General features: G+C 43.4%; 1 protein-coding gene across 5 annotated transcripts in view; it reads left to right on the top strand.

Moving 5' to 3' along the window:
* The first annotated feature begins 994 nt into the window (after positions 1 to 994).
* The window catches only part of MOBP (myelin associated oligodendrocyte basic protein), a 32476-nt gene continuing 11801 nt past the window's right edge, over positions 995 to 21669 (top strand). For 2 of the 5 annotated variants that reach the window (XR_013960931.1, XM_080674977.1), the window contains exons 1-4: positions 995 to 1170; positions 5176 to 5260; positions 14717 to 14926; positions 15236 to 15550. Coding sequence is in view for 3 of the 5 variants with exons in the window: in XM_080674977.1 (XP_080531103.1) it covers positions 14721 to 14926; positions 15236 to 15515 (486 nt within the window). In the remaining 2 variants the exon portion in view is untranslated. The remainder of the gene's footprint in view (positions 1171 to 5175; positions 5261 to 14716; positions 14927 to 15235; positions 15551 to 21669) is intronic. The other 3 variants (XR_013960932.1, XM_080674979.1, XM_080674978.1) reach the window with 2 other exon arrangements.

Below are 21669 nucleotides of genomic sequence, written 5' to 3'. Positions count from 1 at the left end.
GTGGGAATTCAAGAGGCAAGGCTGCTGTGGGTTGGATTAGTTTCAGACACATCCTTTCATCTTCCAAATCATTAGTATGTAGTTCTGCACATAGAATGAAATTTAGCAAAAGCACTGGTTGTAGGATCATGACATTTAACCGAGGCACAGAGTTATAGGATTCAACGGTGTAACCCCCAAACTCCAGGAAAAGGATAAGAAAATGCCATGTCCAAGACTGAAGTCAATATTATCATGTTAATTAAATGAGATTCTTAATGTACAGAAATAATCTATCACAGATTTCTTTTTAAGTTTTCATGAATTTGAACGTAAATGGTAATTGTTATAGAATTGTCCAGATCTAATCTCAGTAGTAACTACACTGAGGTACTCTTGCTGAATTGTGTGAGGGCATGCATGTATGGATGCTAGTCTTGGACGTGTGTATACATGCATGCTTGTGTATGTAGGGAGTGTTAGGGAGGGCGGGTGTTTACTCTGAGTCGAGTGTGGAAAGAGATTCCAAAGGCAGGGTCTTGTCAGTGTGATTCCAACTCTGTTCAAAGCTTGTGGGTTTGGCTTGTGGCGTGTGCGGTGAGGTATAGCGCGGTGGGGGCTGGGTTGATTGCTGTGGCGGATGCCACATTGGCAGAGGGATGTGTGGTTTGGTGGAGTGAGTTGGTGTGCGGTTTGATTTGGGTAAAGTGAGTAAGGAGAGAGCCTTGGTGAGGGGGTGGGAATGGGGCGTTATGGGGGATGTGAGAGGTGGGAGATGGATATGAGAGTGCGGGATTGATGTGTAGATATGGTTTGTGACTGTGTATGTGTGTGCTTGTGTGTAATGTGGTTGTAACTTAGCTTTTGTTTAGATTTTCTTTTGCCCTTTGTTTCGGTCTTTGTTTGGCCTTTGTGCTGTCTTTGTTTCACTCTTTGTTTAAACTTTCTTTGGCTTTTGTTTGCTCTTTCTTTAGCCTTTTGTTGAACCGTTGTGTGGCCTTTTTGTAGTCTTTGTGTAGCTTTTGTTTTTAAGGGAATCTTGGCTGAGAATCCATCAAAAACACCTTGTGTAATGACAAACCCGGATATATAATCCCTCCCTATATATTCCGCATGCATTGAGTAGCCTCATCCTCTCAGGCGCCTGGCACAGACGAGGAACCTGTTTCACACAACAACTGCTACTTGAAGGTAAGGGCATTCCGTGGTTTTCATCTTACTTCATGCTGTACTTCGTCTCCAGTGGCGAGTGCGCGTTTGTGTACGGGCCGTTTCACTGTATCCCGGGGGAAACCTGCCGGAATAGCTGCCAGAAGTGGGAGGACATAAAAGAATGGAGAACGCAAGCACAGAGGACACCAAGGCTATTCTGATGTGGGCAGAGGGCCCTCCTGGAATGTTCTGGCAAATGCCTGGAAATTGTCTGAGCCTGGGACAATTGTCTGAATCTGGACCCTAACTCAGATTCTGGTCTGAAGCCCCCTGCTCTGGCTTCTTCTTTTTCTCTCCTTTTATAATTTATCATGATTTGAAATGAGTTTTCTTTTTTTAATCTAGGAACGCTTTCCTTCATACAGCCGGGTTTATATGGGGGGTGGGGGAGGATGTCCAGCAAAGCCCCAATCTTGGAAGAACGTCTGTTTCCTAAAAAACATAAATGGAAGACATCCATGCTTTGTCTTGAACAGAATCTCAGAAATCACAGAGGTGTTTCTTTTTATTTTCAGTTTTGTAGTTGATAGAAAAAGGAAAGAAAATATTGTGTGTCAGGGGAATAAAGTTATGAACTTGGCCAAAGTTCTAGGAAGAACCTGGGGAAAAGAATTTGTAATGCTTCATGAATAAATCCGGGAGGCAGAAAACAGACTATTGTCAGATGTGCAGCTATTTTATGTTTATTCAGAAGAGCAGGAGAATGCCTTGGTGAGTGGATTTTAAAAATTATTTCATGTTTACAGAAAAATCACAAGCAGTACAAAAATCCGATGTATCCAGATTACTCAAATGCTGACATGTTACCATATTTGCTTTATTATCCTTTCTTTCTCTGTATACGCGTATACATATTATTTTTTCCTGAGCCATTTGAAATTAAATTAGAGACATGATAAAAATAAAAAAATTAACATGGAGAAAATACTATTATCTATTCTGCAGACAACTAGATTTCACCAGTTATCCCAGAAATCAATCCAGGATCATGCATCCCCTTTAGTGGCCATGTCCTTTAGTCTCCATTACTCTGGAACAGTTACCCAAGACAGTCATTCTCTTTCATGCCTTGACTAGTTTTGAGGAGTTATTATTATTTTGTTAATCCTCACCTAAGGATATTTTCCCACTGATTTTTTTAGAGAGAGTGGAAGGGAGGGTAAGAGAGAGAAAGACATTGATATGAGAGAGACACACTGACTGGTTGTCTCCCACATGTACCCTGACTACCAGGGCTGGGGTCAAATCTGCAACCCACATAGGTACCTGCCTTTGACCGGAATCAAATCCAGACCCTCTGGTGGACCCCTGGGGTGCACAGGCCAATACTCTACACTGGCCAGGGTAAGGTGTTATTTTGTTAAATGTCCCTCACTTGGGGTTTGGTCTGATGTTTTCTCATGATTAGGTCCAGGTTATGAAGTTTGGAGGGACTATGCTTGCATTATAGATCATACATATCCAAATTCACACTTAAATCTGATTGTACAAATTTTTAATTCAAGGTGTTGTTTATCTAATGGTTACTAGGATTTTAAGTGAGTACCTAAAATCTTACAAGAAAGTGCAAAAAATTAAAAATTCAGGGCTTTTTGCTGATAATTCCCAATATTCACCAAAAGTGTGTAAGTGCTGTCCCTTACTTATAAATGGTATTTTTTTAAATATATTTTATTGATTTTTTACAGAGAGGAAGGGAGAGAGATAGTCAGAAACATCGATGAGAGAGAAAGATCAGCTGCCTCCTGCACACCTCCCACTGGGGATGTGCCCACAACCAAGGTACATGCCCTTGACCGGAATCGAACCTGGGACCATTCAGTCCGCAGGCCGATGCTCTATCCACTGAGCCAAACCGGTTAGGGCAATGGTGAGGTATTTAATCTAGATTCTTTGTGTGTGTTGGATTCATGTCTGCTACTCTATGAATATGAGTGTCATAAATGTGATCATTTCTTTCTAAGCAAAACCGTCTGCTGAAAACAGATATAGTTCGATAAAGAGCTGTCCTGAAGAGCCACTCCAGGCTCACTGGCCACCTTTAGCACGCTGACAGGGTGTCTGGTAGAAGGAACTTTCATTTGTTTGCTCGTAAGTGGGAAAACTATTTGGAGGTGGCTGGCAGTTTTATTATTCTTAAAATAGATTCTTTAGATACACAAATATAAAGCATCCTTTTTTTTCCCCTCAAAAACTGATATCATCATAAATCTGAATGAGGGGGAGTTGATTAAGTTGTTATATGATCTTTGCAGTTAAGTGAATGTATTAGGGCTTTCACAGGACTATTTATTCCCTGGATTAGGTAGATAAATATTTTCTTTCTAAACATGAAATTAGGTTAGAACTTTGGGATTCTGTACATGGTTCTGTTTAATGTTGAGGATCCCAGCTTTTGAGAAAGTGTAGCATTAGTTGTTATAATTGCCTTATCTGGGCTGTAAAACTCACCCTGGAGTTGGAGAAACTGTTTTCTACTTGAAGGATTATGTGTTCCTGTGATGAGCCATCCTGGGGTAGAAAATAAGGGCCTCCTCACACTTTAGTAAAAAAAAATTGGGGTCAGGACATGGAAGGCTTGGAAGACCAGGAGAGTCTTGTCACTTGGAGTTGAGTTGCTTTCCACAATCTGAAGACTGCCAACCTGAGGATTAGGTACCATCGCATGGACTCCAGGAGTGACCTCTTGTATGGGCTGTGAAGGCCACCCTGGATTCTGGTGCTTCTGTTAAAATGCATTAGGTAAAACCTGGTGTTAGCTGTGGTGAAGGGACCAATATATTTTAAAATGTACCTGGGATTTTGTTTTTCTTTAGGTATGGTGAGGCCAGCAAATCAGATGACTGCCATTGAAAAGATAGTTTGTTACCCTGGCTGGTGTGGCTCAGTTGGTTGGGTGTGGTCCTGTGCCCCGAAAGGTTGCCGGTTCTATGGTTCGATTCCAGGTCAGGGCACAGGCCCAGGGTGCGCACTCGATCCCTGGTAGGGCGTGTGCAGAAGGCAGCCCATAGATGTTTCACTCTCATATTGATATTTCTCTAAGCTCTCCCTCTCTAAAAAAAAAAAAAAAAAAAGTTTTTTTTAAGTGAAAAGATAGTTTGTTACTCACAGTTCCCAAGAGGAGAGGGCATGCCAGACCATGGAGGGCTAGATGGGGAAGCACTAAGTCTGCCAGGAGCCGGAAGGGGCTAGGAAGGCATGAGCAAGAGACTTTATTGTACCTTTGTACGGGTATGAATGAGCCAGGCCAGGTAAGCAGGGAAGGCAGGTTTAGGATGGGAGAGTTTAAGTTCATGGGGGGACTCTGGAGTGTAGGGTTGACCTGAGTCATCTGGTACTTGGCCCTGGGATGATTAGGATAGAGGAATTTGGGCTCAATCTGTGACAGTTTGATAAAAAAACAAAACAAAACAATGGTAGTTGGTGTGTTTAGGCTCTGGATTGGTTGCTTTGCATATAAAAGTCACTCTCAATAGGGAGTCCTTTGCTGTGTCTACGAATTAATTAGCCTTGAGAGGGGCAGTCTCTCCAGGATCAGCAAGGCCCCAGATGCCAGAGCATCATCAAGAATACAGGAAGTAGAAGAATATAGTTAATCCCTCGTCAGAGTCCACGTGTGGCATGAATGGGCATAGGGGAAGGAGAACAGCGTGTAGCCCAGGGGTGGGCAAACTTTTTGACTCGAAGGCCACAATGGGTTCTTAAACTGGACCGGAGGGCCGGAACAAAAGCATGGATGGAGTGTTTGTGTGAACTAATATAAATTCAAAGTAAAGGAGCGGAGGGGAGAGCAAGAGAACCGGATAGAACAGCTGGATCAGGCCCTCGGGCCGTAGTTTGCCCACGGCTGGTGTAGACTCTGGAGCAGCAGCATTTAAAAGTCAGGAATCTGATGCGTACTGTGAGAGTGGAGCTCTGTGCATAGCGCACTCGAATTAACTACAACCTAAGTAACCAGAACACATTCTGCTGCTTCACTTCTAGGAAAAAAAAGAAGAAGAAGCAGATGATACCAAGACAAGCTCACAACAGAGACCCAATCACCAGATGTGTACGGATGAAAATACAGGTACCAATGAATCTCTTATACTCTTTTGGACCTGCATCTAGATTACTGTATAATGATCACTTGTTCAGAAAGTTCAGGTGGAATGCAGAATCAGCAAAAGACTGAGCAATCCAATTTTGAATAAGAGTTAAACACGTTTGAAAGCTATTCCAGGTGTTTCATAGTATTCTAGGTTTGGGGAGTAGAAATTTTTGGGGAAAAACCCTATGTCTGTGCATCAAGACAGTATGACCTAAGCCACCATTTGTCTACCTTTGTCAAACCCATGTACTATACACTCTGCCTCATCCATTCATTGGCACGCTGTGGAAGCTGCCAATATTTGAAACTACCTCCTCTCTAAATTCAAGTAGTACAAACATCTAGGGTCTCATTCATGACCTTCCTTTCTTTCAACTTACTATGTTAGGCATCCTACTACAACTCTGGAAACCACTTACTTCCTAGCTTCCACGACTCTCCTCCCCTTCATTTTCAAACTCTGGCCTCAGTTGACTTAGTTTCTCTCTCCAAATCCTCAGCCCCTATTCCCTCCCCAAACCCTCTAATCCAATTTCTGTTTTAAACATTCCATGCTAACAATTCTTGCTAAAGTCACCAATTGCTTGCTTGTCTCTTAATCTAATGTACTCTTTATATCCCCATATCACACCACCAGTGTCTCAGAATCTTTCTACAAAGTTGACTACTTCCTCTTTTGAAACACTCCTTCCCTTTGGCTCCCATGCTCCATATGTCCCAGTGTCCCTCCTTCCTCTCCGACTTTTCTCTTTATTCCTTGCCAATCACTCCTCCTCCACCTAACCTGTAAATGTGGGAGTGTCCTACGGCACAGTTATACCCTCTTCTCATCCAACATTCTGCCACCAAGGCAATTCCATCCATCCTCAAGGCTTCAGTTGCCACCTATACTCCAGCAACTTTCAGATTCCATGAACTTTCCACCTGACATCTCCATCTAGATACCCTCTAACGCCTCAACTCCACTGCGTCTAAAACTGAACTCATGATTGTGCTTCTTCCCCCAAACCTTCTCCTCCAGCAGGTTCTTCCACCCCCCACCTGGTCACTCAAACTATATACCTTGGAGTCACCCTTGACTCCGCCTCTGTTTTTTTTTAATAGATGGATAATTTCCATATAATATGGTAAATATAAAGATGGAGGTATATAAACTACAAAGATAAGTGGCATTTTATCCAACCGAGGAAGTCTACAAAAGTAGCTGCCACTGGATGACTCAGATAATGGCCTTGGACACAAAACTCACGAAAGGGGTGGTCAACAATCCAGTGCATATCTTAGCTTGTCTCTGGCCTGGTCTCTTCATCTTCCCGAGACTGATGCCCTTGGAGAACCCAAGGCAAAGTAATCAACCAGCCCATCAGGTAATCTAGGTTCTTTCCCTTAGCCCCCTGCCAAGACTAGGCCAAACGGACACAGGTTTTTCTATAAACAAATGCAAATCTGGAAGATTGCTTGCCTTCTCCTTTATCCAGGAAAAATTACAAGAGAGGATTTGTTTTACTTACATAGGAGTACATTCAAAACCCCATCCTTTTCATAGAGAAGGAGAAACACAATTCTTATTTTTAAAATCACAACCAGATTAAGAAAGACTAATGATTATAAAACTAAGCACACGTTGAAAAAATATTTTCTATGGAGAAAGCACTTAGGTTAAAAACTTAATTCTTTTTTAAAAAATATATTTTATTGATTTTTTACAGAGAGGAAGGGAGAGGAATAGAGAATTAGAAACATCAATGAGAGAAAAACATCGATCAGCTGCCTCCTGCACAACTCCTACTGGGGATGTGCCCGCAACCAAGGTACATGCCCTTGACCGGAATCGAACCTAGGACCTTTCAGTCCGCAGGCCGATGCTTTATCCACTGAACCAAACCAGTTAGGGCAAAACCTTAATTCTTAAAATAACCATGCTGAGAATCTAACCAAAGCCACCTGAGTTCTACGTAATACTCCAGAGCAGCGGTCGGCAAATGGCGGCTCGCGAGCCACATGCGGCTCTTTGGCCCCTTGAGTGTGGCTCTTCCACAAAATACCACGGCCTGGGCGAGTCTATTTTGAAGAAGTGGCATTAGAAGAAGTTTAAGTTTAAAAAATTTGGCTCTCAAAAGAAATTTCAATGGTTGTACTGTTGATATTTGGCTCTCTTGACTAATGAGTTTGCCAACCACTGGCCCAGAGGATTTTAAAGATACTCAATTCAATAACAGTGGAGGGCACAGCAGAGCCCTGGGGATTCAGACAGATGCCCTTCTCTCAAAGAGTTCAAGCTGGGATCCCAGACATACAGCCACCCTCTTCTAGTGTGACATGCCCACCAACAGAAGTATGTAAAAATTACATAGGTAGCCCAAAGGTGGGTGCATCCTTTAATGAGGTGAGACCTTAGCTGGGTTGTTGAGGATGAATAGAAGTTCACCACACAAACAGGATGTTTCTGACCTATATCAGAGAGGGGTGGTAGTGAGAGATAGGGGCAAGGTGGACAGGAGGTGTCTGTGTGCCATATTCACTAAGAATCAAGGACTTTGCTCTGTAACTGGGGAGAGCCTCTGAAATTTTTGAGTAGGGGAAATGACAAACAAGGAGACAAATCATACCTTTGGTTCCATTTCCTGGATCCATTTACCCCATCTATAGAAAAGTTTGGAATTATTTATTCACATACCATTCTAGTGCAAATTCACATGTCCATAAGGTAAAAAACGATGTAATGTATAATTTTAGATGTAACAAAAACAATGTCATGTTACTAAAATTGCATTCAGAAAATCACTTCTTACATGTTTATCTGGCTTCACTATAATGAGCAAGGTTTTTATTCCTAGAAGATTTGCCAAATATATAATCTGTGTGCAAAGGATACCAACCTTGGGTCACACGTATTCCCTTTCTGGAATAGCCCGAGTCAGGCAGTGTTTGTTCAGTCAGAAAGGTCTTTTGCACAATCTGTGAGAGAGCTGACTGCCAGCAGTAAGGTCCTTGGGCTGCTTTAATTTATCCTTGTCACCAAAGCCAAAGAAAGCTGTGAAGGTGTTGTTTTGTTTCCCAAGTAGGTTGTCAACTCCAAGACTGTCAGGATCCTATTTTTACAGCCCCCGAAGGTCCTCCAATCAGTGTTGGGTTTTGACAAGATGCTGCTCTCTGGGGAAAAGCACTCTGACTCAGAATAAACACCTGCATGGCGTTTCCTTACCTGGAACTGGCTTCCAAACAATAATCTGTTCAACATTCCTTGTACTAATTTGTAAACATTTTGGTTGCCAAGGATACACATGGATAAACAAGGACAAATGGATAAAGATATCCTTAGAGACAGCATGTGATAGTTGCAAAGTTTACTTCCTAGATGTATTTTTTTTTGCTGCTGTGGACTGATCCACACGGCAGCCATTGTCTGTGTAAATCTGCACTTGGAGGAAAGCATTAGCTCCTGGCCTGAGAGAGAGTTAGCAAGGGGTTAGAACAGGGGTGGGCAAACTTTTTGACTCGAGGGCCACAATGGGTTCTTAAACTGGACCGGAGGGCCAGAACAAAAGCACGGATGGAGTGTTTGTGTGAACTAATATAAATTCAAAGTAAAGGAGCGGAGGGGAGAGCAAGAGAACCGGATAGAACAGCCGGATCCGGCCCGCGGGCCGTAGTTTGCCCATGGCTGGGTTAGAAACTATTACAGGTTCTAATGGAGGTGGTGGATGTAGGATGAATTTGCTTTGCAGTGATCGTGTTTTTCATAGCAGAGGGGTGGGGCTGAGCAGCCTTCGAAAGGATATGGTAGGTGAAAGAAACCTAGGCATGAAGTGGAACTTTTGAACCCCTAATTTTTATTCCAAAAACAGCTCCTGGTCAAAGCATCTGTATGCACTCCTCACTTGCTGGAAGTCGGAGGCATCCTTCTGACCGCCCAGGGCTTGCACCCTGGATGGTTCATTGAACCCGACTCCAGCCCAGTCCTTGTTTGCTGAATGCTGCTAACCACCGCCCCCTCCCCAACATGCTGATTGGCAGCCTTTCCCCCGTTCTTTGCTAATGTCATCCCCTCTTTTTTGGGCCACTCAGAGTGGGCACGAATTGACATTTCTTTGCTTTTATTTCTTTCTTTTAATCTTACAGACTTAAGCCTATTGGTATATGATCACTGGCTTTTATATTACTTTTTTTCTATTATTTGCATGTTTCTTAAAAAATTTATCATTTTTTTCCTGTAAACATTCTGGTTATTAGCACCTTATATTTTTATGTGTTTATATATTTTCTTCCCTACTGGCACAGCTCTTTTAACTTGCAGCTTTGTAGTATCTTTTGTTCTATTAAATCATCATCTTTGATTTGCTTCCCTCCTCTTCATGTCTGCTGTTAGAAACCGCATAACGTCAAGATTAGAAATAGTGACCAGTCTGCCTTGGTTGAGATCTTGGGGCCCCCATTTACTAGCTCTATGTCCTCAGCTTTCTCATGTGCAAAAACAGGGCTATTGTGAGGATTAAATATGTGAAGTCTTTGAATTGTGTCTGGCTTGTATCTCCTGACATGTATTTGCTGTTATTATTCTAATTGGGGTCTTTGATCTATTCTCATTTTTGTGTCTCGTTTGGGTAGTTCATCTATTTTCCATTATAAAATGCCCCATTGGAGAAATCTGGTTTGTTCTTCTTTCTTGCCTGCCATTAATCCATCTGCAAGTCCTGTTCATTGTTGGTCTTGCTGCCTTGCCTCTTGCTCATGTTATACTCTGGTCCTTAGCAATTTTGAGGCCTAGGCCAATGTTTCTACTACAGACCAGTCTACTGTGTGGCGACATCAGCACTAGATCCTCATAAGCATCTCGGAATTAACATATTTGACACAAAGTGGATGCTCAATTAATATTTGTTTAATAAATGAATGTCCCACTATACCTTTACTCCCCTCCCCCCATCTCCTCCATCTCAGTAAACTGCTCTATTAGGCATTTGCTCAGGCCGAAAGCCTGGCAGTCATCCTTGCCCTGCCCTTTCCAATGGACTCTACATCCAATCCATCCTTAAGTCTTATTAACTTTGCTTCCAAGATCCACCTTTACTAGGTGAATTGGCCACTGCCCTAGGTGAATTTCCTATCCTCCCGCACTGGTCTTCTCGCTTCCACTTCTGCCTCCTTCTGATCTCCATTGCCAGAAGCCCCAGTGATCTTCCTGGAACATGAATAGGAAGATTTACCTCCTCTGGTCAAGACCTTTCTGTGCCGTCCAATTCTTCCTATTCATTAGCTCACCATCAAGGCCCTGGGCTGTCTTGCCCACATGATATTCAGCTGCGACCCCCTTCTGTGGTTTCCTCAGCACATCAAGTCTCAGGGCCTTCTGTCTGCAACTCTCTCCTCCCCTACACATGGGTGACTCCCACCTATCCTTTAGGTTTCAAGTTAAATGTTTCTTCTTCAGGAATCCTCCCCTAGCCCCTCCATCTAAATTTATTTCACTGCTACACTCACTCCTAGCACTCAGCACACTTCAATTAGACATTGTTCATAATATGATCTGTCAAAGTCTCCTTCACTGTACCCTAAGCTCCATGAGTACAGGCACCTACTTTGTCTTGTTTACAATTGACACTTAGTAGGCACTCAATAAGTATTTGAATGAATGGCTGAGTGTCACTATTGTATTTACCTCCCATCTTTTTCCGTGTATATTTTTTTGCATATATCACCTGGCCTTCACTGTCAGTGGGTCCACTGTGGTCCCAACTGTCTTAATAGCTCCCACCAACAATTCAGAGAGTCTTTGCCAGCCTGAAAATTAGGCCTAAGATTGCTCGAAGTCTCCAGAGCATCAATGTCTCACCTGTTCAAGGCGGGGTCTGATTGTGTGTCTCTCTCCTGCCGAGGCCACCCTGGCTTCTGTCCTAGACCCTGAGGAGAGGACTACTTCTGGAGGAGTCCGAGGAAGCTGGGAGCCTTCTTGAAGTGGTCAGCCCCTCTGACTCTCAGCTGGCTGCAGCTGGAAGCTGGAGTTGATGACATGCAAGGAATAGTCTGGCCCCAGCTGGATTGGCTCAGTGGATAGAGCGTTGGTCTGCGGACTGAAGGGTCCCAGGTTCGATTCCGGTCAAGGGCACATGCCCGGGTTGCAGGCTCAATCCCCAATAGGGGGCGTGCAGGAGGCAGCCAGTCAATGATTCTCTCTCATCCTTGATGTTTCTAACTCTCTCTCCCTCTCCCTTCCTCTCTGAAATCGATAAAAAAATATATTAAAAAAAAGAAATAGTCTAGCTTCCTTCTGCCTTCACTTGATATTACAGAAATATTTTCTTATGTCAGTATAACCTCTTCATAAGCATCTTTAAAAATAGCTGCCTAATATTCCATTGTTCTTCAAATAGCTACCTATTATTTCCATGATTCATCAAGTATAAAAATATTAATAATTAAATAAAATCAAAGCCTTACTGCTTACATTGTGTTTTTATAAAAATGCTAGGATTCCCTTGCCTATATTCTTGCCTTTAATAAGCTAGTCTGATTTTAAGAAATATATAGAGTTACGAATGCTTCAATCTTTCTGTTCTGGCAGTTTCTTGCAAGACCATCCCCTGATTCTGTGTAATACGCAAAATTAAGTCTTTTTTTTTTTCAATCACTTATCCCAGCTGCCCTCCTATGCTTACCAGTTAGTAAAACTCCATTTACTATTTTCACCCATATTCATGCATTATTCCTGTAACTATATTTTATTTCTGTCTCCTCTCAGAGAATGAAAGGTTAACTGCTTTTATTGCTCTCAAGGGCTTTGATTTTCAGAGAATAAATGTTACATTGTGAAATGGAGGCAAGATCTAACAGAAATTCATTAGAAACTGATAAATATTTTAAGCACTTGAAGTTAATTCTTCATGTTTTGAAATACTAGTGCTTTCAGTGCTAGACATTCCATCTTGTTCTATGAAAATGCCGTTTTCTCGTTACTCCCATCTTTTCCTTACAATTATTCCTAATCACTTGAAGGCCGAGGGGGTGGCCGGGTGGGTTTAGTGAGAAGTGATAGCCATGTATAAGAAGGAGTTGGGGAAAGGGAAGGAAAGGCCTGGGAAGGAGCATGGCCTCCTTCACGCAAGCCTTTTCCACTTGGGGAGTCAGTGGAAGAATTCTGTGTACTGTGGAGCACAGTCATGGGGGAGAGAGAGACACTGAAGGAGGCAGACAGCCATGTTCTCTCTTTTCTTCAGATGAAACCTCAAAATCAGGGCAGGGGTGTGGTAGAAACGTCCAGACAGATTTGAAAGTGTGTGTGGCGGGTCCTACTGCCACATTTCAACAGGAATAGTGGGGACAGATTGCAAGTCCTTGGAGGATGCCTGCCCTCATCTAATGTGGCCCATGCGTGAGCACACTTTTTTTGGGGGGGGGGGTTGGGGAGACCTCTCTAGGCCAATGGCCCCAAGAAAGGGCTCTTGATTCCCCATATGTAGTGCATGGCATGCACGGGAACCGTACGTTACCTGGAGTGGGTGTGGAGGGGCTGAGAGGACAGCTGGATCACAATAGGAGGCTGCTGAGTAGGGACCAGTGGCTTTGGTGGGGTCAAGTGGTAAGTGGTAATGTGTCATTCATGCCAGGGGCCAGGTGAGACCACACAGGTACTCTGTGGCAGAGTCTAGCAGAAGAGGACATGACCTAGACCAGCCACCCCTTCCTCCTTGCCATGAGGACTTTCAGGTACCCTTGTCCACTTTGAGAAGGAATTGTCTCATGTAAAGGTGTACAGTGTTCAAGAGCCCAGGTTTAGAACAGCAGGTTCACTGTCACCACGGATTCGGGCTCCTCCAGGCTTTGGCTTAACCCTGAGGCTTCATCTTCACGGTTGAGCCATCATCCAAGGTGGCTGCTGTGCCCAAGAATAGATGGCTAACCTGCAGTGTGTGCATACTTTTATCTTCATTAGATAACCCCAAATTGTTTCTAAAAATGCACATTTTTTTTCAAGCACATGTGGAACGTGCAACAACATATATGTACTAGGACATTATCAAGCAAATCTCAACAAATATCAGAGTCATGATCATATACACTCTTCTCTGACTAGAATGCATTAGAATTAGAAGTCATTATAACAAAATTAATTCCAAACACTTGGAAATTTTACAACAGATTTTTAAAGAGAATTGATGAATCAAAGAACTCATCCATATTTAAAAGGAAGTGAAAATGATTTATGTTAACACTTGTGGTATGCAACTAAAGTTGTATTTAATGGAAAAGTTACAGTCATAAATGCCTATGTGAGAAGCATTTGATTCAAGAATAGAGAAATAGAACAAGAACATAAATGTAATGAAAACCGAAGAAAAGAAATAATAAATGCATACAGAAATTCATGAACTAGAAAAAAAAAAATGAGCAAAGAGAAGCAAGAAAACCAAGAGATTGTTTCTGAAAAGAATATAAAGGAGATGACTTCTCGCAAGATTAATCAAGAAAAACGAGAGAAGATGAAAATATATAAACTATAAAGGGGGCTGTAACTATATGTGCTCTGACTGGGAATCAAACCATGACCTCCTGGTTCATAGGGTGACATGCAACCACTGAGCCACGCCAGCTGCGCAGAACTTTTATATCCAAAATATTTTATTTCCAACAGTGAATGTAGATTTTAAAACCTGCTAAAGCCAGGTGGTGGAGGAGCAGAGGGAAGCACCTGTCTGTCATTGTCCTTTCAGGACCCTCTCTGAGTTTACATTCTAGTTCCCCACTGGGAGCTTTCTTGCTTGCTGGTTAAGTCGTTGCTGCATATGCATACTGTGTGAGGTCTCCAAATGCCATTCTCTACCTTCCCTTCTTCACTGAGCTCTTTCCCCAACTTTCAGTCTTTTTCAGCCCAGAACCCATGCACATCTATGCAGACTTATCCTTTCTCTGGGCCCATCTCAGTCCCCCAAAGTCCGGTTTGGGCCCAGCGCCTGGCCCCCTGCTGCCGGGAGAGGAGGGCTGAGCACAGGGGGCCCAGAGAGCACTGGACCTGGTCAAAGGGCACAGGATTTTGGAGTCCTAGAGGCATGGGTTCAAATCCTCTGTCTCTTACAGGCTTTATGAACTTGGTCATGTTTCTTGGCTTCTCTCATCTTTAGTTTGTTGATAATGCCATATGTTATAAAAATGAGGTGACTTGTATAAAGCAACCACCATACACTAGGTGCTCAGTAATGTTTGGCTTTGTAATATCTTTTTCTATCTTAAATGGATCACTAAACATATGGGAAAAAGAGTCCATTTCCAGAAAATAAAATAAAAAATTAATCAACCCTTAATTTAGTTGTTCTCCGTACAGGTTTTTGTTGCATAAGACAGCTCTGGGAGTAGCAGGGAGTGTGTTCCTTGAGTCGAACACTCTCTCACCTGACCTGCTGTTTCTGTCTCCCCACCTCCCCCTGCATGGATGACTTCCAGTGAGATGAGTCAGAAAACGGGTAAGGAGGGTCCCAGACTCTCCAAGAACCAGAAGTTTTCTGAGCAGTTCAGCATACGTTGCTGCCCGCCATTCACCTTCCTCAACTCCAAACGTGAGATCGTGGACCGGAAATACAGCATCTGCAAAAGTGGCTGCTTCTACCAGAAGAAAGAAGAGGACTGGATCTGCTGTGCCTGCCAGAGGACCAGGTAAGGGATCAGCACCTGGGCTGGGCGTTGGCCTGTCGTCTCTCAGCTCCGAGCCACCCCCCCTCCTCCGCACCCCTACCTTTCTACTCTACTCTGTGATGCTGGGGCTGGGACTCTGCAAGCTGCGCTTCCCCCAGTCCCCTGACAGTCGGATCCCGGTTAGGTTCTGCCATTGGAAGGTGCTAGAGGGAGACTGGAAGGTGGGAGGGGGAGCAGGGCCTGCCTCCCTGTTTCCAGCTCCTGTCAGCATCCCTTAAGCAGCAGAGGAGAGCCATGGCTCCAGCCTCCAGCTTCTTTTGGCCCTCTCAGAACCAGGCGCCGTGCAACGTCCCCCCAGAGGCCCAAGCAACAGCCAGCTGCACCCCCCGCGGTGGTCAGAGCACCAGCCAAGCCACGGTCCCCTCCGAGGTCTGAGCCACGGTCCCCTCCAAGGTCTGAGCGTCAGCCACGGCCCCGTCCAGAGGTCCGACCACCACCAGCCAAGCAGCGCCCCCCTCAGAAGTCCAAGCAGCCGCCACGCAGCAGCCCCCACAGAGGGCCAGGCACCAGCCGTGGGGGGTCCCCCATCAAAGCTTCTAGGTTCTGGTAACACCATCTCTTCCCTTGTGTTCCCCCAGCCCTAAGGTTAGTAGCTGCTACCTGTGTTTACTAATATCTGGGTTATCTCAAGAGCCTTCTTTCAGCCTTTCCAAACCTATGCCGTCAATCCCCTGCATTAAACCCCCTCTGTTTGAAATACCTAGTGTGGCTTCTGCTTTCCTTATACGTGCCATCGACATAATACTTCAGATGGCAGTTTCCATGGTCTGGCATAGCTGGAAGTGATTAATTTATCAGTTCAGAGTATTGACCACAGTAACAGATTGAGTAGATGAGGATCTGGAGCCTGGAGAAAGGAGGAATGGTCACTCTAAAGAATATCTGGGTATGTGTAAAGCAGAGGTTCAGCCATTTTGTCTATCCATCCTCCCAACACACTTCATCTAATGTTAATCTCTCTCATTCATATATATATATATATATATATATATATATATATATATATATTTAAATTTAATTTAGAGAGGAAGGGAGAGGGAGAGAGAGATAGAAACATCAATGATGAGAGAGAATTACTGATTGGCTGCCTCCTGCACGCCCCCTACTGGGGATTGAGCCTGCATCCCCAGCATGTGCCCTTGACTGGAATTGAACCCAGTACCCTTCCGTCTGTGGGCTGATACTCTATTCACTGAGCCAAAACAACTAGGGATAATCTCATTCATTCACTCAGTCAGTCAGTCATCTAACAAACTTGGTTCCATACTTATAGAGTGCTGGACACCATGCTGTAGGAAGGGGCATGGCACTGGACAAGCCAGTTATGTGTGTGTGTGTGTGATTCACTAGGACCAAACAAGAGAATAGCTGGCCACAGTGTAGGGTATCCCATAAATGTCCTAATATCGTCACAGTCAGTATGTACATTGGGTTATAGGAGTCTGGGGCAGGGCCCTGCTTCACTGGGGCTGCACAGAGGTGGTCAGCTGGGCTGAGTAGAAGGTAAAAGGCGGGGGATCCATGTAGAGAGAAAAGGTGAGCCAGAGAGGCGCATTTCCTCTGCATCATCTTAGGCAGGTCAACTTTCTTTTTAAAAATATACTTTATTGATATTTCACAGAGAGGAAGGGAGAGGGATAGAGAGCTAGAAACATCGATGAGAGAGAAACATCGATCAGCTGCCTCCTGCACACCTCCCACTGGGGATGTGCCCGCAACCAAGGTACATGCCCTTGACCGGAATCGAACCCGGGACCTTTCAGTCCGCAGGCCGACGCTCTATCCACTGAGCCAAACCGGTTTCGGCAACTTTTTTTAAAAATAATCTTTATTTTTTAAAGCAATTTTAGGTTCACAGTAACATTGGGCAGAAGCTACAGAGATTTCCCATATTCTCCCTGCCCACACACACGGCAGGCCAACTTTTAGTCCTTTTAATATTTGGAAATGAGCCTATTTTATAAGTTAATAGTGGGTTTTAATTGTATTGGAGAGTCTCATGTCCCCTCTGATGCCCAGCCCCTCACTGCATAGTACCCTGGGTGCATGTCACATGGTATTTACAGAGTTAGTATGCAGAAGAGTCAGCTGGGGAGCATGTCACAGATTCTCACTTTGAGAAACTGACCTACATCTCCCGTAAACCAACGATCCACATTACTGTGATGTGGAAGGTGACACATTATGGTTCTAAAAGGGAAAGCATTAAAGAGTTTCCTGGGCTGAGCTGCTTTTAGCTCTTCGGGGCTCCACTTTTGAGAGCGGGTGGCTGTGAGTGACTGATTTGGGGCCAGTCACCGGGCAGGGCTGTGTGTGCCTTTGACTCATTTGTTCACAGCGTATCTTGTACCTTGAGCCCTGCACACAGGAAGCCTGGAGGACCAATTTGTTTCCATATGTATTTCCAAGCCTATTTTCCGTGACCATGTCTACAGCACTGAACTAGGCTCTGGCAATCAAGGGAAATGATGCAGGTCCCTGGTCCAGATGCTCAGATGGTCACGACTGGTCACTATGATGCGCACTGACCACCAGGGGGCAGAAGCTCAATGCAGGAGCTGCCCCCTGGTGGTCAGTGCGCTCCCACAGGCTCAGCCAGAAGCCAGGCTCACGGCTGGCAAGTGCAGAGGCGGTGGTAGGAGCCTCTCCTGCCTCCGCAGTAGCACTAAGCCGGCAGTCGGACATCCCCTGAGGGCTCCCAGGCTGCAGGAGGGTGCAGGCCGGGCTGAAGGAACCCTCCCACCCCCATCCCCAATGTACGAATTTCATGCACTGGGCCTCTAGTGCAATATAAACCCATATACTTGACAAGGTAGGATTTACTTCCATGAGCAATTACTATAACGGGCTGGATAGTGTGCCTCGTTAGAACCAGGTGTTGGGGCAGCTGCTAAGGTCCAGGCAGTTAGGGGGAGGTAGCTTGCCTGCCCTTCAGTCATGTGGATCCAAACATCCCAGACATTTTCTATGACATGACTTGTCTTCCTGTTGTCCTTCCTGATGCCAAGATGTTCACTCTGAATTTTCTCCCTCTAGAGAACCATGGAGCATTCTTTCCTTCGTGCAGGGTTGGATAAACTGGCCCTCCCAGTCCCTTTTTTGAGCCCTCCCTCTATTTCCCCAGACAATAACATTGGCTTTGTAGTCATGTCTTAGAAAAAACTTCTCTCTTACATGTTTGTGGAAAAATCGCATCCAAGCATATATTATGCTTAATTTCACCTGAGTGTTTATGCCTTGGTAATCTACCTTTGGTCTTGTCAGCCGAACAAACTCAGAAATTCACCCATCATTTCCCCGGGAACAGCAGAGTTGGGGAAGAGACCTGAGCTTCTGTTGTCAGATCAGGCTCTTGCCCTGCCTGCCTCTCAGGTTGCATTATTGCTTTTGTGAGTTTGGGTGACTGAACTCCTGAATGCTGCTCTCCATAAATCATAAATTCCTTCCCATTCAGGAGCAGGCCTTTGCCCATCATGGTGGTCCCTAGAGCATCTTCGCACATGATAGGTAGTCCCAGTGCAGAGGCCTGGGTTAGGCAGCGGTGTGTTCCCCCAGTTTGACAGCTCCTCCCTGGTCACATGTCCTTAACCTAGACCACATGGTGAACCAGTCTCCCTCCAATAGCCTTAATCCTATTGTCCCGTATCTTGTTACCTTCATCTCACAAATCCCGGATCTTACATCAGACTGATGACTCACCTGCAGTTTCCCAACTGCTGAGCCCATGGCTGCTGAGCATGGCTAGGAAAAGCCTTATTGCCCTGTGGGTTGGTGCCACCACAAATGGATGAGCCTGAGCCCCTCTCCAGGCTAGCCTGCCCACCAGCCCTCACACGTTTATCAGGATATACCCCTGTCTTTAAATGCTTCCCCTCAGCCTCAGAGGACAAAGCATGCTTTTCTGATCAGGTCAGCCACACCTGTGATCTTCCTTCCTCCTGTCTCCTCCAGGGCCTTGCATGTGCATGTATGTGTAATACACACCACCCCTACACACACACACACACACACACACACACACACACACACACACACACATCCCACATATGTCAGGTTTATTAAGATAGACAACCTTTTCAGAAAATAGCTCTACGCATACAACCACTACCACAATTAAGATATAGAACATTTCATCACCCATAAAATTCTCTCATACTTCTCCTTTGCAATCAACCCCCAAGCTCCTGAAAAACCACTCATCTTTTTTCTGTCTATAGTTTTGTCTCATCCAGAATGTTGTATAAATGGAATCATACAGCATGGAGCCTTTTGAGCCTGGCTTCTTTCACTTAGCATAATGCATTTGAGATTGAACCACATTGTTGCATGAATAAATAGTTCTTTCATTTGGATTGCTGAATAGTAGTCCTTTGTATGGACGTACCTATCATAGTTTTGCATTCGCCAGTTGAAGGAGATTTAGGGTTTTTCCAGTTTTGGGTGATTATGAATAAAGCTGCTATAAACATTCATGTGAGCATAAGTTTTCTTTTCTCTTGAGTAAATAACTAGAGCTGGTATGACTGGGACATATGGCAGTTGTATATTTCAATGTATAAGAAATTGCTAAATTGTTTTCCAAAGTGGCTGTATCATTTTGTACTCTGACCAGCGTTGTGCAATGCTCTGCATTCTTGTCAGCACCTGGTATGTCAGTGTTTAAAATTTTATCCATTCTAATAGGTGTGTAATTTTGCATTTTCCTAATGATGTTGAGAATCCTTTAATGAGCTTGTATATCATCCACCATTTATTGGTGAAGTGTATGCTCAATCTTTCGCCCATTTTAAAAAGTGGGTTTTTCTTTTCTTATTATTGTATTTTGAGAGATTATAAAATTTATCTATATACAAATATATGTTTTGCAAATATTGTCTCCCAGCCTGTGGCTTGCTTTCTCATTTTCCTAACAGTGTCTTGTGTTGAACCAGTTTCAAATTTTACAAAGTCCAATTTATCATTTTTTATGGGTTATGCTTTTTGTATTATATGTAAGAATTCTTTGCCTAATCCAAGGTCACCAAGATTTTCTTCTAGAAATTTAAAAATGAAGGTTTTACATTTACATTATTATCCATTTTGAGTTAATTTTTTCTAAATGGTGTGAGGCATGAATTAAAGTTCAATTTTTTTTCATATTAATTTTCAATTGTTTCAGCACCATTTGTTGAAAAGATTCTCCATTGAATTATTTTTGCAATTTTGTTGAAAATTTTTTGGCCATTACGTGTGAATTTATTTCTGGACTTTCTATTTTGTTCTGTTAATGTATATATCTTTCCTTTCAAAACCACCACACTTAATTACTATAGCCTTAAAGGAAGTACTAAAATCAATTAGTGTGAATTACCTAACATTGTTCTTCATTTTTGAAATTGTTTTTGGCTAATCAAGTTTCTCTATTTTTCCATATACATTTTAGTGTCAGTGTGTCAGTTTCTACAATATATCTTGGTAGAATTTAGAATGAGATTGTGTTGAGTTTATAAATCAATTTGGGGAGAAGTAGTAACACTGTTGAATCCATTAACATAGTATATCCCTCCATTTATTTTGGCTTTTTTTGTTTTGTTTTATAATTTTCAATACACAGATCTTGCACATATTTTGTTTTATACCTAAGTAGTTTATAAAAGTGCTATTGAAATTGTTCATTGGTAATATATAAAAACAATTGATTTTTGTATATTGATCATGTATCCTGTGATCTTGCTAAACTCACTTATTCTACCCTTTTTGGGAGGATAGACTGGGATTTTCTGCATTGACAATCTTGTTGTTTATGAATAGAGACAATTTTATTTTTTACTTTTTAATCTGTATGCTTAACCATATGCAAACCTAAGCTATTTCACTTAGAACACTTGTTCCTTAGAGAATTATTTTAACAAGATTAAGTCCTTGAAAATCTGGCTTCCTGGATCACTAAAAGGGATTAGAGTCCAAAGGCTTGAGCTCAACCAGATAAGGTACTTGGGCTGGGTTGTAGACTCATACCTGTGCTTTCTTCATATTCTCATTTCAAGATATGGTTAATCTTTCCTCATGGTTCATTGATTGACATGCTCTATCATTAAACTAGTGAATGGGCATGAATGTGTTTTGGATTTAAAACACAAAGAGGTTCTAATCACTACTAGAATTTGGGGCCTATTTTGAGTTGGTCAATGGGGATGATGTGTAAACTATTTCACGTAAGCCGAGAACCTCTCTCCTGTGTCTGCAGAATCATCATGCTTGTCAGTCGTTAGGAGCGTTGGCACAGCCTTCATATTTCTTGCTTAGCAGATGCCCACCCCCTCCCTAGGCTCAGGTGGTATCTCCACTGCTACATATCGGGCACCATACAGCCTATCTCCCCTGCTGGAGTGTACATGAGTCAGGAGCAGGGACTCTGTCTTACACTCATGTCTCCAGGGCCCGACTCGGGGCTTGGCTGATGTTATTGAATGAATGAGACCTATAAATACACCTAGTCTGGCACAGTGGGAAGGGCAAGGTCACTGGCATCAGGTTTGCATCTCAGCTCTGATGCCGGTCCAAGTTACTTATTCTCTCAAAACCACATTTTTTTCCATCTGTAAAATGAGGATGTTATCTACTTCATTATTGATTATGGTAAAGTACTTAGGTAGTATCTTATAGCACTAGGTAGGTAGATGTTATTAGAACTGTTAAATGGATACACTGTGCCATTTAAACCT

This window comes from Plecotus auritus (assembly GCF_963455305.1).
Source record: "Plecotus auritus genome assembly, chromosome: 6".
Lineage (NCBI taxonomy): Eukaryota > Metazoa > Chordata > Mammalia > Chiroptera > Vespertilionidae > Plecotus > Plecotus auritus.
Note: the sequence above shows the minus strand (reverse complement) of the source record. Positions and strands in the feature narration are given on the sequence as shown.